The following is a 15,323-nucleotide window of genomic DNA, read 5'->3' as shown; positions in this document are numbered from 1 at the left end:
TCTTTATTGTTGTCCTGCGCTTCTAGTTTCCAGCGCTCCTTAGGTCTTAGCGCTCACTTAGATTTCTGACCCCTGGCACTGAGCTGTTTCATGCTCCTTAGCTTTGGCTGGTTCGAGCTTCCTTGGTTTTTGTTTTGGCCTTTTAGTTCCTTAGTCCCCTGGCGTGTTAGGACGCCTTCTGTTTCTCGGTTCCCCGGCGTATTAGGACGCCCTCTGTTTCTCGGTTCTCTGGCGTGTTAAGACGCCCACTGATTCTTGGCTCTCTGGCGTGTTAGGACGCCCTCTGTTTCTCGGTTCCCCGGCGTGTTAGGGCGCCCTCTGATTCTTGGTTCCCCGGCGTGTTAGGACGCCCTCTGATTCTTGGTTCCCCGGCGTGTTGGGACGCCCTCTGATTCTTGGTTCCCCGGCATGTTAGGATGCCCTCTGATTTATGGTTCCCCAGCGTCTTAGGACGACCTCGGTTCCCCGGCGTGTTGGTACGCCCTCCGTTCTTGTTCCTTGGCGTTTTGGATGTTCCTGCTTCCCTTGTGCCCCGGCGTTTCCCTCACGCCCCGGCGTTCTCTTCCCCAAGCCCCGGCGTTTCCCTCACGCCCCGGCCTGTTCTTCCCTCTGGCGTTGTCGTACGCCCGTTCTTCCCTCTGGCGTTGTCGTACGCCTGTTCTTCCCTCTGGCGTTGTCGTACGCCCGTTCTTCCCTCTGGCGTTGTCGTACGCCCGTTCTTCCCTCTGGCGTTGTCGTACGCCCGTTCTTCCCTCTGGCGTTGTCGTACGCCCGTTCTTCCCTCTGGCGTTAAGTACGCCCGTTCTTCCCTCTGGCGCTGTCGTGCGCCCGTTCCTTCCTTTTGGCGCTGTCGTGCGACCGTTCCTCCCTCTGGCGCTGTCGCGCGCCTGTTCTCCCTCTGGCGTTAGCACGCCTATTTCTTCCCTCTGGCGTTAGTATGTCTGGCCTTGCCTGTTTTGCCTTGTGGCAATGTTCGCCTGACTTTCCTTGTGGCGATGTTTGCTTTTCAGCATCTGCTAGACGTTCTTGTTTTGCCTACCAGGGGTTGTTAGAGACCCCTTTTAGTCCGCTTTTGTTTTCCCTGTTGTTTCAGATCGCCCTGAGTGGGTAGTTTTTTTTTTTTTTTTTTTTTTTTTGTTTGATTTTGGCCCACCATCCGTACCACCCTCCACCCACCCTGCTTTGATCTGTTTTGTTTGACCCTAGCCCGCCATCCGTACCACCCTCCACCCACCCTAGGTTGGTTGTTGTTTAGTTTGTTAGGCCGTCCGGAGTCCGGCCTTGAGGGGGGGGTAATGTCATGGTTTAGTTTTGATTCGGCTTTTGTTGCCATTGGTTTTCGGTTTTTCCACCTTGTTTTAGTGTTTGTTAGGGTTTAACTTTATTTATTGTTTTTAGTTTCTCCTTCCCCTCACTTCAGCCTTCCCTTCCACCCAGCCTTCACTTCACTCTCCTTGCAGTCAGTCACACCTGTTAGTAATTATTCAGTCAGATGCATGTCACCTGTTAGTCTTCCTATTTAAACCTCCCTCTGCCTCACTTTAGTGCTGGTCCGTCTTCTGAATCATCCACTCCATGCCAGTCCTCGTCCTTGCCTTGGTTTCGGATTTAAGGTTAGTTTGCCACGTTGAAAGACTTTGTGCCTCACCATTGTTCCTGGGAGGTTCTGCTCTGTGTTCTGGTGTCCCCAGTGATTTGCTAACCTGACTAGCCGCTCTGAGAAGGCTCTGCTCTGTGCCACCCCGCTCAGCGTTGTTTGGACTCTCTCTCCTGGCCGTCAGCCCCTGCCTTCACCTGCACCCCGGAGCCGTTGTATTCCTGCACCTCCGGTTACATCTTCCACCAGTCATCTCCCCTTCAATAAACCTCTCAAACTTTTGTCCTGTGTGTGTTCTGAGTTCATCAATAAACAAATCCTGACAGAAGTAATACACTCATTTGATTCAGGTGTGTTAGAGAAGAGACATCTAAAACACCAGGACCAGAATTGAAAACCATTGTAGTAAAGAAGCCCATTTGAAAACAGGCTTTATTTTTCAGTGCAATACTGGTGTTGGTAAGGCTCTTACTGTCAGGCATCACATTTGAAGCATACATCATAAACACTGATGAGTTTGGTAATGTTATTTTCACTTTGATCATTGTTGCTATAAATACCACAAGACAGTGTGGTAAAGTTTTAGGTCATATTGGTCATCTCTTCCTGTATGTTATTTAGCTGCAAAAAACATTAATTCAGTCTAATAACACAGATATATTAAAATAAAACTTACCAACTCCCTTTACAGTGACAGCACTGATCAAAAGCAAATCCAACAAAGCTTCCATCCTCTGGATCCAACTTTGTCACAATCAGGAGAGAAATCTCTTCACTTTTCATAGAAGGGACTGTCCCTGGGCAGACACAATGAGAAAATGCATTCATAAAAAATTTAAATTAAGGATTCTAAATTACTGCATAAATGTAACAGAATAAGACACATGTACCAGCAACACAGAAACCCTTGACCAAGCTTTACTGGACAAAACGTCTGTAAAATTCACATAAAGTTTGAAAATAAAACCCTCAAAAAACTGCTGGCTAAGGATAAATGTAAATACAGTAAGATTGTTATGACAATTGGAGGTCACCAAAGTTAGTGTTGCTTTGGTGTGTAAGTTTGTAATAACGACATCAAAATCCATAATTTTCCATGTCCCTTGCCTGATCTGACCAGTGATGACAAGTTTAGCCGCATGGCCGTCATTCAGCCGCTGGTCGTCTTGGGCTCTTTCTCCTTCTGCTCTCTGCCTAAGGATAATTTTTCCTCTGCTTGTCTGCTCCCTGCTTGCTTCCTTGGATTTTTCCGTCCTTTAATTTCTATCTTCTAGCCAAAGCTACAGAAAAGTCGGAAAAAGCTATTTCATATCAGTGACTCAAGGGTTTACCTATTTTATTTTATCTTTTTTGGACTCTGAGAAAATACCAGCTAATGTTAGCTAATCAGCACAAGATGCCTCCCTTCAGCTCAGAGGGCTTTGATAAGCTTATACAAAAATTTGCAGTAATGGAAACGATAATTCATCAACTTGAAGTAAATTTGGAGGTAAACGGATTTGGAAATGACACAACACTCCCCATGATTCTGAACAGTGACAACCAGCTCAGCTCAAATCCAACAAACAGATCACCAATGAAAATGGGATTAAAGCCACCTGCAGCCTACCTTGGAACACACTGGACAAAGGAACAAGGAAGAACCCCACAACGAGACAAAGAGACCTGGCAGATATTACAGAGAAATGCTCCCGCTTTCCCACAGAAAAGGAAACAACAGCGGCATGCTGTTATCAGGAGTGAACAAGCTGGAAATGTTGGAATTCCACTTCAAAATAGATTTGCGCCACTTCAAACTTACGCCCAAGAAGACAATCCTTCAATCAAAGGTATGACAAAAATCTTAGTTCAAAATGGTCTTCTCATAAAACTCCAGAGAAAAAACGAGAAAGAAACGGTTAAACACTTCTGTAATGGCCATGGAGCTCAGACAGAAGCAGCTGTCGGACAGATTACCCGACCCGCCCGCAGAAGCGCCGGCTGGTCACTCCAGTTCTAAAGCTATGAGAGGAGGACGAATGATGAATGATTTAACAGTCCTTTTAAGGGCTAAATTAAAATGGCTTTTTTTCAAAGCCACCCACAAAAATCTAAAGAGCATTCATTACTTCATAAGTTTTCAATCTCCTATTTTGATTGAAAAAAGCTGTGCTCCTTCACTGTGTGTCACAACAACAACCAGTCTCTGATTGGTTGCCGTGACGTGATTTGACAGAAAAGTTCAGATATTTGAACTCCAGCAAAAGTCACCGGGGCTGAGAATTCCACACGGACCGCGGCTCATCCCTCACGAAGTAACTAGTGTACACAAGACGTTTTACTGCTCCTGACCATGCATTTGCATAGGAATAATATGTAAATTCACTGTTCACGCCACAAACATCGTGGTCGGTGGGAACGCATCATAAAACGGGAGCTTTGCTCTCCACTGTCGCTTCATGCAAGCTCGGTCTGAAGGATTGCTGCAAAGCCATCAACAATGCAGATGACTGTCCCTGTGGCTCTACGCTCTTTTACAAGGAGTGAAAGTTGCTTGTCAATAATCGATGCAATCTGCTGGGTTCCCTTACATAACAAAGTTTTTGACCAATCTGTCTATGTGATTTGATTGAATTTGACTTTGTAAAGACATGGCATGTGTTGTGAATTGGGGCTATATACATAAAATTTAAGTTAATCGATGCCTTCTCCTCTGGCTTTTGATTGCTGCACAGAACGTTTCTCACTTTCCAGGCTGGTGCTTTAAAGCAGAGAAAAAGATGCATTAATTTGCAGCAATGCGATCACAGCATGATCCTGGGATCAATTTACCTTTCAACACTCTATTTTCCTGAGGGCTGAGTGCACATTAATATCAAACAGAAAAAGTATAAATGACCATTATGGTGAGAACATGTTGTTCTTTGTTTGTTTCTTGTATCAGCCAATCACAGCTCTTAGAAGACAGCAAGGACTGCACCACATTTCCACTCCTGTCCAGCATTAGACTTTCAAATTCTGAAACCCTACCCCCCACCCTAACCCACCCCACAAATTCTTTTCCAACAGGTACTTTTCTGAAATGAAAAGAATAAGAAAGCAGGGCTGCAGTCATCGCCACACTTTTATTTTCCTATATTTTAATAATGTAAAGCACTTTGCATAGTCTCTGTACTGAATATATATGTGATATATAAATAAATAAATAAATTTGCCTTGCCACAGAATCAAACTACAAAACAGCATCCCACGTCATAGGCAACCTGCACACAATGCTTGTAAAATAAAACAGAACAGGTAAAAGATTATAATACATTGAAAATATAATGCAAAGTGTGTCAAAGAAAATAAAATGCAGATACAACAAACACTGCAGAACGGTTTATAAATGGGTGAGGGCATAGTTTCTCAGAGAGCTTTTTGAGAAGTTTGCCAAAGTAATTTTTTTTATTTTACACAGAGAGTAGCACAATGTAAAGAAACACTATAGAAGTGAGTCGCACAAGAAACACAGAGCCGAAAAGGCTGCTTGCTGATTTATGGACTTATTTTACTCAAATTCATAGATCAGCAGGCAGCAGTGTCCTGCATTGCACCTTATAAGCATCCTTTATTTCCCACATTTGTCTATTCTTTTAGATCTTGTCACGTCTACAATGGGCACCTGGACTTGTCTGCTGCTATGAAGCCACACAGCAACAAAAGGCAATCCACGGTGTATTGGGACACTTTTCTACCAGAACCAACATTATGAACTTCACATAGCTCATCTGCTGGATTGGACCACAAGGGCCAGCCTTCCCTATGAGCCTTGGCCGCCCGTGAACCTGCTACTGGTTCACCACTGCTCCTTATTCAGACCCTTTTTGATAAATACTGACCAATATACAGGAATACCTCTAAAGAGCTGTGGTTATGGAAATGTTATAAATCAGTAACGCAGCCAATGTGGTCCATGTCAAACTCCCTCAAATATGCCACCCATTTCTTGTGCTTCTAACATCAACTTTGAGGGGGAAAACACTTGCCGCCTATAACCCATCCACTAACAGGGGCCGCGATCAAGCGATCATCTGATATTAATTACCATGTTTTTCGGACTATAGGCGCACCTAAAATCCTGAAATATTCTCAAAAATATATGGTGCGCCTTATATTCCGGTGCGTCTTATGTATGATTAAAGTTGTGCTTATTGACCGATTTTATGTGGTAAAATGTGCTCAGAAATCTGTTAAAATGTGTAACTACAACTTTGGTACGCAACAATCTGCCTCGACTGACTGGGGGTTAGAGAAGACAAAGCAGAGACACAACAAGAGAGACAAACAAGCACAGAAGCACACATTGATCCAGTAATCTGTTCTACATTAGATGGTAATAGTGGATTATCTGTCTTCTCTGGATGATGTCACAGCTAACAGAACGCCAGACCAGGTGTACCTACTATGAAGATAAAAAGAAAGAGAACAAAAAGTTAAAAGCTGAAATGACAATAAGCAATGCAAATTGGAGAACAGTAGAACTCAGCAGAGTGAGAAAAATAGACCCTGATGTCCTTCAGTAGCCTAAACCGCATAACCATAGCAATAGCTCAGCTCTGACTATAAACTATAAACTTTGTCAAAAAGGAAATTTATACATGTTCCTGAACACACCTTTTGTAGGAAGAGCTAACAAAGAGGAAACTTTCTCTATTATTCTAGGTGTTCACATAGAATAATATGTTCACGTAACTGTCTGTGTCTTCTGTTTTTGTTAGTGTGACTATTCATGCAGGGTGCAGTCATTGCATCCTGCATGGATGTTGCACTGTATCATTAACAAGTTAATTTTAATTTCATTCAGAGTGGAAAGCAGTTCATAAAATTGAGCTGGTTTCCCGGCTGGTTGGACAGGAGGAGTGCAAATTACAGAGGAATTATCTGACTCTGAATGTTCCCTGTGTCAGTTAGAACCTGTGGTTGGACAGAGTTGTTGTTTGGTACAGTTGGTGTGGAAGCACATCTTCATGAGGTCCTTAAAGCGACTCAGTAATGGGGCATTTGTGAAATGATATATTTTTCCCGAGACAGTTTTCCAGCTGGTCGGACAGCAAGAGGGCAAATTGCAATGGCAACAACCACAATACCAATCGTTTTGGAAGATGACGGCGTCTCAGGAGCTTCATTTCAACCTGCTTCAATGGAGAAGCCCAGCATATAGCAGCTTGAACATTGGTTGAAATGGAGGTGTCAAAGTGAGCAGAAAGAAAGCAGTATTAGTAGAAAGGTAGGAAAGGCTGTTCTCTGTCACTGAATCTATGTAGAATTACAGCTGATACTAAGAAATATATATATATATGTATTATTACAGGCCTATATTTTAATTTATTATAGAGGTTATTGCATACTTAAAAAAAGTAAATTATCCTGCTGTAATCAGACACTCAGATCCCGTCTCCTCTTCTCTCTCACACACACACACACACACATTCACACACACACACACACACACACACACACACACACACACACACACACACACACACTTTTATGTGTGTGTGTGTTCTACACTCTTGCACACACCCCTCCACAGGCACACACATACAAACAAGATCATTGTGAGACAAATAATCAATTTGATCCACGAAAAGAATCGGAAGACCAGCAAGAAAACCACAACCGCTTCTAATCATCACAAATGCACATACCGTATTTATCTGGTATTTATACACACCGGGACTTTTACTCCTCGTAAAATAGTTGTTGCCGGGGGGGATGAACCATTACCAGAAAAAGACATTCTGTTGGAAAAACCACAACCGTCGACTCAAAAATTACAAGTGACTTCAGTGAAAAACAAGCAAAAATCTGTTGATAATAAGCAAACTAAATGCAACACTGAAGCTCACATGAACACCACCTCATGGATTGTATGAAGTTTTAAAGCCACTGAGAAAAAGCCAAGTAAACGCAGCCTTCCAGCCCAGATGCTGCATTCGCTGGTTTCAGGTCTGGATGTTCAGGTGTTGGCACCAGGAATATATTGACCACATTTAGGTGTTTTCGGTCAGATTCCACAGTGAAGTCCTCTCGGTTACAAGCTCATATACAACACACGGACCATTGGGAAAATCAATGGAAAAAAAACTCCTTTCATATGATCATGATCACCATATCACTAGTCAATCCAGCAGATACCAACACAGCAGAGGTGTTTTGTTGTTGCCATGATATTGTCTGTTGAGGTGATATTCAGGACAGATCTGTTAACTACTTGACTCAAACAAGTAAACTATTCAAGAGTTACCACTTTGCTTGTATGACCACAAGATGGCCGCAACCCATGCGTCTAAATTTAGTCATTTGACATCATTTGAGGAATGCCCTATTATTTGTAATTAATAAAATTTTCATCTGTTTGTTGCAAATGTGTGTGATAATCTCTGGATATGAGGGACCTGAATTTAAAGAGTACCATATTTTTCGGACCATAGAGCGCACTGTGAATTAATGTGTCTATTTATGTCTTTGTCCACATATAAGGCACACCGAATTATAAAGCACACTAAGTATTCTTCCCAAGTGTGTAATATCACTCCAACCCTTCACGTACACAGCTCTCTCCTTAGAGGGAGAGCTATCCATCTCTGTCAGGAGGACAGACTAGTTGGACTACACCGACCTCTTTCTAACATAAGCCCAAAATAAACGTAACTTTTATATTGAATTAGCTTACTAGGTTTATTGTTGCTAGCACGTACTCTGGGCACAGGCTGCCTAAAGGCTCCCACATACGTACTGTGTTCATACTGTAAACTTGGTGGACTTCATGCTGACTCTCCGGATATTTTACCCTGCATAGTCGAGCGTACTGTTGCCTACATTTCTTGTGGCAAATTCCTACAATTCCCACACTTTCTGCCAGTGTGACGAAGCAACAGAACGCATGGTAAACTGTGTGATTAGCTAGATAAGCACCTAGAGCTGTTTCTTTTCCAGCAGGCTCCCACCTGTCAGTGAGAACAGAGAGGGACTGTGATGCTGCGAGTCCTTGTGACCGCCTGCTTGGAGCAAGTTACTGTATCATATATGTGTGTCATATATGTGTGTCATATATAAAACAGTTTGATGGAAAAACTTCTTGCCACCGGGAAGTCATAAAAATAGAGCTGTGCGCATATCTGTACACGCAGACCTCCACTGAGTGAACTACACCCGAGAATTTGGGAGTCTTTACATTAATACACTTCTAGTTTCAACGATACAGTCAGGCAGTCTTGTAGACTGCCCAGGGGTCCAGTCAGGTAGTGACACAGCACAGACATGTATACGTAGACGCCCCGTCGTCGGGTGAGAGGCGTGCCGACAGAGCGGCCATCTCAGGTCAGACCAAGCTGCGCTCAGAGAGAATACAAGTCAATTAAGGAAAATGTACTTTATGTTTTCAGACACTCTGAATCCGGTGAATTGTCACCCGATTTCCAGATAAATCAGGTGACTGAAAACTTCACCCTTTTAGGGGCTACATGGGACCAATTGATTGAATTAAATGATTGTCTAACTCAGGGGTTTTCAATAGGTGAGGCGCACCTCCCTTGGGGGCACCAAAGAGTTACAGGGGAGGCGCGAGAAGACAGAGAAGAAGACAACACTGCCGCTCAATTCTGTGAAACTATGAAGCGATTTTCGTGCCTTCTGTTTGAGCGCGCAGGAACCAATCCAAACGCGCAGTGAGACAGCTCTCAACGCTCAAAACCGGTCTGGTACGGTCTGAAAAACTCTTATCAACCCACTGTCCTCGCGGTGAGTTCCATCTCTGCTCGCGCGCTATTTGCTGCTCATTCCACGCTTAACACCAGCTGTGCGCTCGCTCGGCTGTTAAAGCCAATCACAGACAGGTGCATTGTGCAACGGGTAGCAGTAGAGGGCGGGGACCTTGGCGTTCCGATCCTCGGCTGCAGAAGCTGGCTCTTGGGACGTGGAATGTCACCTCTCTGGTGGGGAAGGAGCCTGAGCTTGTGCGCGAGGTTGAGAGGTTCCGACTAGAGATAGTCGGACTCACCTCGACGCACCGCTCTGGCTCCGGAACCAGTCTCCTTGAGAGGGGCTGGACATTCTTCCACTCTGGAGTTGCCCATGGTGAGAGGCGCCGAGCTGGGGTTGGCATACTTGTTGCCCCCCATCTCGGTGCCTGCACGTTGGGGTTTTCCCAGGTGAACGAGAGGGTGGCCTCCCTCCGCATTCGTGTGGGGGGACAGGTTCTGACTGTTGTTTGCGCTTATGCACCAAACAGCAGTTCAGATTACCCACCCTTTTTGGAGTCCTTGGAAGGGGTACTGGAGAGTGCCCCTCCTAGGGACTCCCTCGTTTTGCTGGGGGACTTCAACGCTCACGTGGGCAATGACAGTGGGACCTGGAGGGCCGTGGTTGGGAGGAATGGCCCACCTGATCTGAACTCGAGTGGTGTTTTGTTGTTGGACTTCTGTGCTTGTCATGGATTGTCCATCACAAACACCATGTTCAAGCATAAGGGTGTCCATATGTGCTCTTGGCACCAGGACACCCTAGGTCGCAGTTCAATGATCGACTTACCTCCCTGGTAAGGTCTATTCAGGGGTTCTGGAAAGGAGGGTCCGTCGGATAGTCGAATCTCGGATTCAGGAAGAGCAGTGTGGTTTTCGTCCTGGCCGTGGAACACTGGACCAGCTCTATACCCTCAGCAGGATTCTTGAGGGGGCATGGGAGTTTGCCCAACCAGTCAACATGTGCTTTGTGGATCTGGAGAAGGCATTCGACCGTGTCCCCCGGGGGATCCTGTGGGGGGTACTCCGGGAGTATGGAGTACCGGACCCTTTAATAAGGGCTGTCAGGTCTCTGTACGACCGGTGTCAGAGTCTGGTCCGCATTGCCGGCAGTAAGTCGGACTCGTTTCCGGTGAGAGTTGGACTCTGCCAAGGTTGCCCTTTGTCACCGATTCTGTTCATAACTTTTATGGACAGAATTTCTAGGCGCAGCCAAGGTGTTGAGGGGATCTGTTTTGGTGGCCTTAGGATTGCGTCTCTGCTATTCGCGGATGACGTGGTCCTATTGGCTTCATCAGGGCGTGATCTACAGCTCTCACTGGAGCGGTTCGCAGCCGAGTGCGAAGCGGCCGGGATGAAAATCAGTGCCTCCAAATCCGAGACCATGGTCTTGAACCGGAAAAGGGTAGAGTGCCTTCTCCGGGTTGGGGAGAATGTGCTGCCCCTAGTGGAGGAGTTCAAGTATCTTGGGGTCTTGTTCACGAATGAGGGGAAGATGGAGCAGGAGATCGACAGGCGGATTGGTGCAGCGTCTGCTGTGAAGTGGGCGCTGTACCGATCCGTTGTGGTGAAGAGAGAGCTGAGCCAAAAGGCGAAGCTCTCGATTTACCGGTCGATCTACGTTCCTACCCTCATCTATGGTCACGAGCTTTGGGTCGTGACCGAAAGAACGAGATCCCGGATACAAGCGGCTGAAATGAGTTTTCTCCATAGTGTGTCTGGGCTCTCCCTTAGAGATAGGGTGAGGAGCTCAGTCATCCGGGGAGGACTCAGAGTAGAGCCGCTGCTCCTCCACGTCGAGAGGAGCCAGTTGAGGTGGCTCGGGCATCTGGTCAGGATGCCTCCTGGACGCCTCCCTGGTGAGGTGTTCCGGGCACGTCCCACCGGGAGGAGGCCCAGGGGAAGACCCAGGACACGCTGGAGGGACTATGTCTCCCGGCTGGCCTGGGAACGCCTTGGGATTCCTCCTGAGGAGCTGGCCCAAGTGGCTGGGGAGAGGGACGTCTGGGCCTCCCTACTGAAGCTGCTACCCCCGCGACCCGACCCCGGATAAGCGGAAGAAGACGGACGGACGGACGGACGGATGATTTAGCAATGGTATCAAGGTGTTACTCGATTGTATCTGTTGCTTTATGCCTGTTGGTTGTGCTGTTCTTTTTGCGTCTCTTTCCAGGTGATGGAGCAGACAGAGAACGTTTTATCATTCTCTCCCTTTTATCTCTTCTTTCTTTCACCTCTTCTCTTTCGTTTTTTTCCTCTTCTTGTTCTTCCTTTACTCTCCTACTTTCCCATTGTAGTGTCCATATAATTTGAAATTCTCCCTGCAGGAATCACAATAAAGCTATTTACATGCACAAATCAAGCGGAGCATTATGGCGAAAGCTGTTTGCTCCACTTGTGAACGCAAAATCTGTCGAGCTCTATTTGGCATTAAGACACCAATTCTTATTGCCACATTGCTAGACAGGACACTGGAAAAAAAATTTCTTTGTCGCTTACAATTTAGTCTGATTTTTCCTTATGGCTTGATTGCACAACAACTCCTAGATAGTGTGAATTTATGACGTGAGAAATCTTGATGAGAAAGAAATTACAGGATTTTGTTGTAGTTATTGTTGTAGTTAGTGTTTTTGTATTGACAAAATTAATTGTATAAGAAATGAATGACTGTGATTGACCTTAAGGAAGCCAGGTATTGAAAAAGCAAACAGATTAACCACAAAACCTCCCAGAAGAGGTAAAGGTATGAGAATAAAAACAGAACACTGAACTGAACCAAGAGATTATAACAGTAAACAAATATAAAATTGCTGTATGTAATCTAAGGAACTGAAACATATGGACAGGTTGGATAAATAAATGGATCATGACCACGGGCAGCAAGAACAGAAAGTAAGACTGAACCTGGTTCATAAGCAGAGCAAAGAAACCAACACAGAGAAGAACCAGATCAGAAAAAAAAAAAATTAAGAAAAAATAAAAACTGGCTCCACGAGATATGCCTCTTGTTTTGCATTTTAAATATGCTCATATTTTAAATAATTTTTATATGTAAATATTAGTATTTAGCTCCATAGCTTCCAGGTGATGTGATTAATTGACTCAAAATAACTGTGTGATCATAGTACTTTATTGGCTTAATGAGATACACCTCTTATTTTTGCATTTTAAATCATGCTAATTTTTTTTATTAATTTTTGCATATAAATATTAGAGTTTTTTGCTCAAACGCTTCCAGGTCATGTGATCAATTGACTTAAAATCTGTGTGGGATCATTGTACTCCACTGGCTTTATGAGATGAACATTTTAATTTTGCATTTTAAATATTTTAAAATATTGTATATACAAACATAAATATTTTAGCCCAATGGCTTCTCAATACCTTTTAAACCACTGAGCTATATAATACACTGGAGTGCTGATTTTGCCGAAAAACTGAAGTCACTGGCCGCCATCTTGCTACTCCCTACTCTCACAGAATCCCATAGGATTTGGTTGCAACAACAAGCAGTTTTCTGGCTGTGTGAAAACGTTTCACAGGTAATTCTACAGTCAGTGAATGTACTAACACTATCAACTACTAGGAAATTAGGTGGAGATATATATATATATATATATATATATATATATATATATATATATATATATATAAGTATGTGTATATGTATATATATGTATACATATATGTAAATATATGTTTTTGTAGAGTGGGAAAGGGAGGAGGAGAGATTGAGAAAGGGAAGAGATAGAAGATAGATTCGATAGATGATAGATGATATGAGGATATAGATTATATATATATTGGTGAAAAAGCTAGAGATAGATGAATATATAAGAGACTATGATGATATTTAAAGATGTACGATGATATATATATATATATATGATACATTATATATATCTTATAATATATATATATAATTTTTAAATAAATAAAAATGACTAAATTTTTTACAGCACATGACTTTTCTAGTTACTTGATAGTTTTAGAACATAACATAAAAGTATATGCCATTTGACATTTTAAAAGTTTTAAGCCCCCCCTGAACATGAAAAAATCCTCGTTATTCGATGCTGTAGCGCACATATTCCCTAGTTACTGGGGGGAAATAGGGAGTACCAATATGGCGGCTGGTGGCAATACAGCGGGTTATTAGCAATCCAGTGGATAATAGAGATCAGTGTTTTAAACACAATATCGTCTGGTTCAAATAGCCCACATTTTTATTTTTGAAAACGGGAAGTCGGTACACGCTACAACCGTTTTATTGCTCTGCGTTTTTACTGTAAAGCCTGTAATATGGATGCACTTGAAACGTTATAGCGGCTTGCTCGGATCGCAGTGCACCCGGAGCAAAGAGGTTTAACCGGTGCAAAGAAGAGGTTTAACAGGAGCGAATGTCTGTTGAATAACCAAGCTAAAACTTACTTCACCGCGGTCCAATGAGTGAGGACGTTTAAGATTTAAAATGAAGGACATTTGGTCTACGCAAAAGAAACACTTGGTATTGTGTAAATCCTGGCATCTAAAAGGTGTAACCGTAGAGTAACAGCCGCAGCCGCTCAGTTACCTGACTGTCGCGCTGTTTCCTGCTGAATGAGAGATGTTTCAGAGACGAAAACGATCTGGAACAAACTAGGGAGGCGATGGTGCTGTCGGGTTGTTTACCTTCTGAAGATGCTCTCCTTGAGGTGATGCGGAGCTGCTGGGGGCGAGAAACGGATGATGATAGTTGGCGAGGCTGTCCTCCGCTCCCTCCTCTGGTCTCTGTAATTGTCCCTCCGCTCCGCTGCTTATGTGCCAGCTGAGCCCAGTTCTGCTGCTACTCTCTGTCTCTCTCTCTGATTTCTCCCCTAAGTCGCACCCCTTCTTTCTTTGAATCACGTTCTTCTATCGTTGTAGTAAAGTTTGCAGAAATAAATCAGCTTCCGGTCTGTAACACGCAACATTTCCGCAGTAGGCAACACCCCCATCTGTTCGCCCACCAGTTTAACCACACAGAGCATTACCTCTGTTTAAATCCATAACTCTAATTCTTGAATGATTTTTTTAAAAGAATAATTTTAAGGCTGCAGTCGTCCTTGTTGATGTCCAACAAGGACATCATGACATCATTTTCATACCCCACTTCTTCCTCCTTGTCAACTTTGAAAGTGCTCGGTTACAGGACTGAACAGCCAATTTTAGCAGTGGCTTCCCCTCCTTATGAAGGGTGTGGCTATCTTCAGATTATCTTTCCAGTCAGCAGTTTTACCCATGGTTTGGTCGTCTACTGATCTAGACCGAGACCATTTGGGCTTTGCAGGTGTTTTTTTCTCAATATTCAAATTTTCCATAACACTGAATTCTGGGTTTTCATCATTGGCAAGTCATCAAAAATACCAGAAATAAAGCATTGGAAAAGCTCACCCTATTCATAATGAATCTATATACAATGTGAGTTTGATTTTGTGAAATGGGTGACAAAATTCATTTGACTTTTTGAAGATATTCCAATGTTTTAGGAGCCTTCCTGAACGTTCACCGTGTTGAAACCGATAACTAAACTAAAGGCTTTTATACTGAAGACAATGCGGACCAGTTTCCGGTAAGGAGCTGGCTCCCGCAGCCTAGTGTGCATCTGTAATGCGCTACCAAAGCCCTGGTGTATGATAGCTGCAGACCACTGTGAGACCCCACACTGCTCAAACGTCCCATCCTTTAAAAGCTTTTACGGTTCATATCGTACTGTGGGAGAGCGCATGCGCAGAAAACTGCAAGTTTTTTTTATTTCATTATACAATTGCAAGTAGGTTAAAATACAATAAACTGTACGAGTTGGATGTGGTTTGTGATTAAGGTTACATTAAGTAAGAGCCGATGGTTGTCAAGGAGGGGCTCAGAAGGTAGCTTGAAGGTGCCCGGAGCGCTGAGGGCCAGAGAATGGTGCCTGCAGCCGAGCCCTTCTCCTTCCAGCAGTC

General features: G+C 43.9%; 1 protein-coding gene across 3 annotated transcripts in view; it reads right to left on the bottom strand.

Moving 5' to 3' along the window:
• Positions 1 to 14,329, bottom strand: part of cntn2 (contactin 2) — a 118,835-nt gene extending 104,506 nt beyond the window's left edge. Inside the window, exons 1-2 of one of the 3 annotated variants that reach the window (XM_036152106.1) lie at positions 14,032 to 14,329; positions 2,274 to 2,394 (exon numbers count right to left, since the gene is read on the bottom strand). In XM_036152106.1, coding sequence (XP_036007999.1) covers positions 2,274 to 2,328 — 55 coding nt within the window. In that variant the 5' untranslated portion in view covers positions 2,329 to 2,394; positions 14,032 to 14,329. Of the gene's footprint in view, positions 1 to 2,273; positions 2,395 to 13,933; positions 14,012 to 14,031 lie in introns of those variants that run through there. The other 2 variants (XM_012873379.3, XM_036152105.1) reach the window with 2 other exon arrangements.
• Between the last annotated feature and the right edge of the window lie 994 nt (positions 14,330 to 15,323).

The sequence above is a fragment of the Fundulus heteroclitus genome, chromosome 20, assembly GCF_011125445.2.
Source record: "Fundulus heteroclitus isolate FHET01 chromosome 20, MU-UCD_Fhet_4.1, whole genome shotgun sequence".
In the NCBI taxonomy this organism is placed as follows: domain Eukaryota; kingdom Metazoa; phylum Chordata; class Actinopteri; order Cyprinodontiformes; family Fundulidae; genus Fundulus; species Fundulus heteroclitus.
This window is presented reverse-complemented; position numbering and strand designations above follow the sequence as displayed.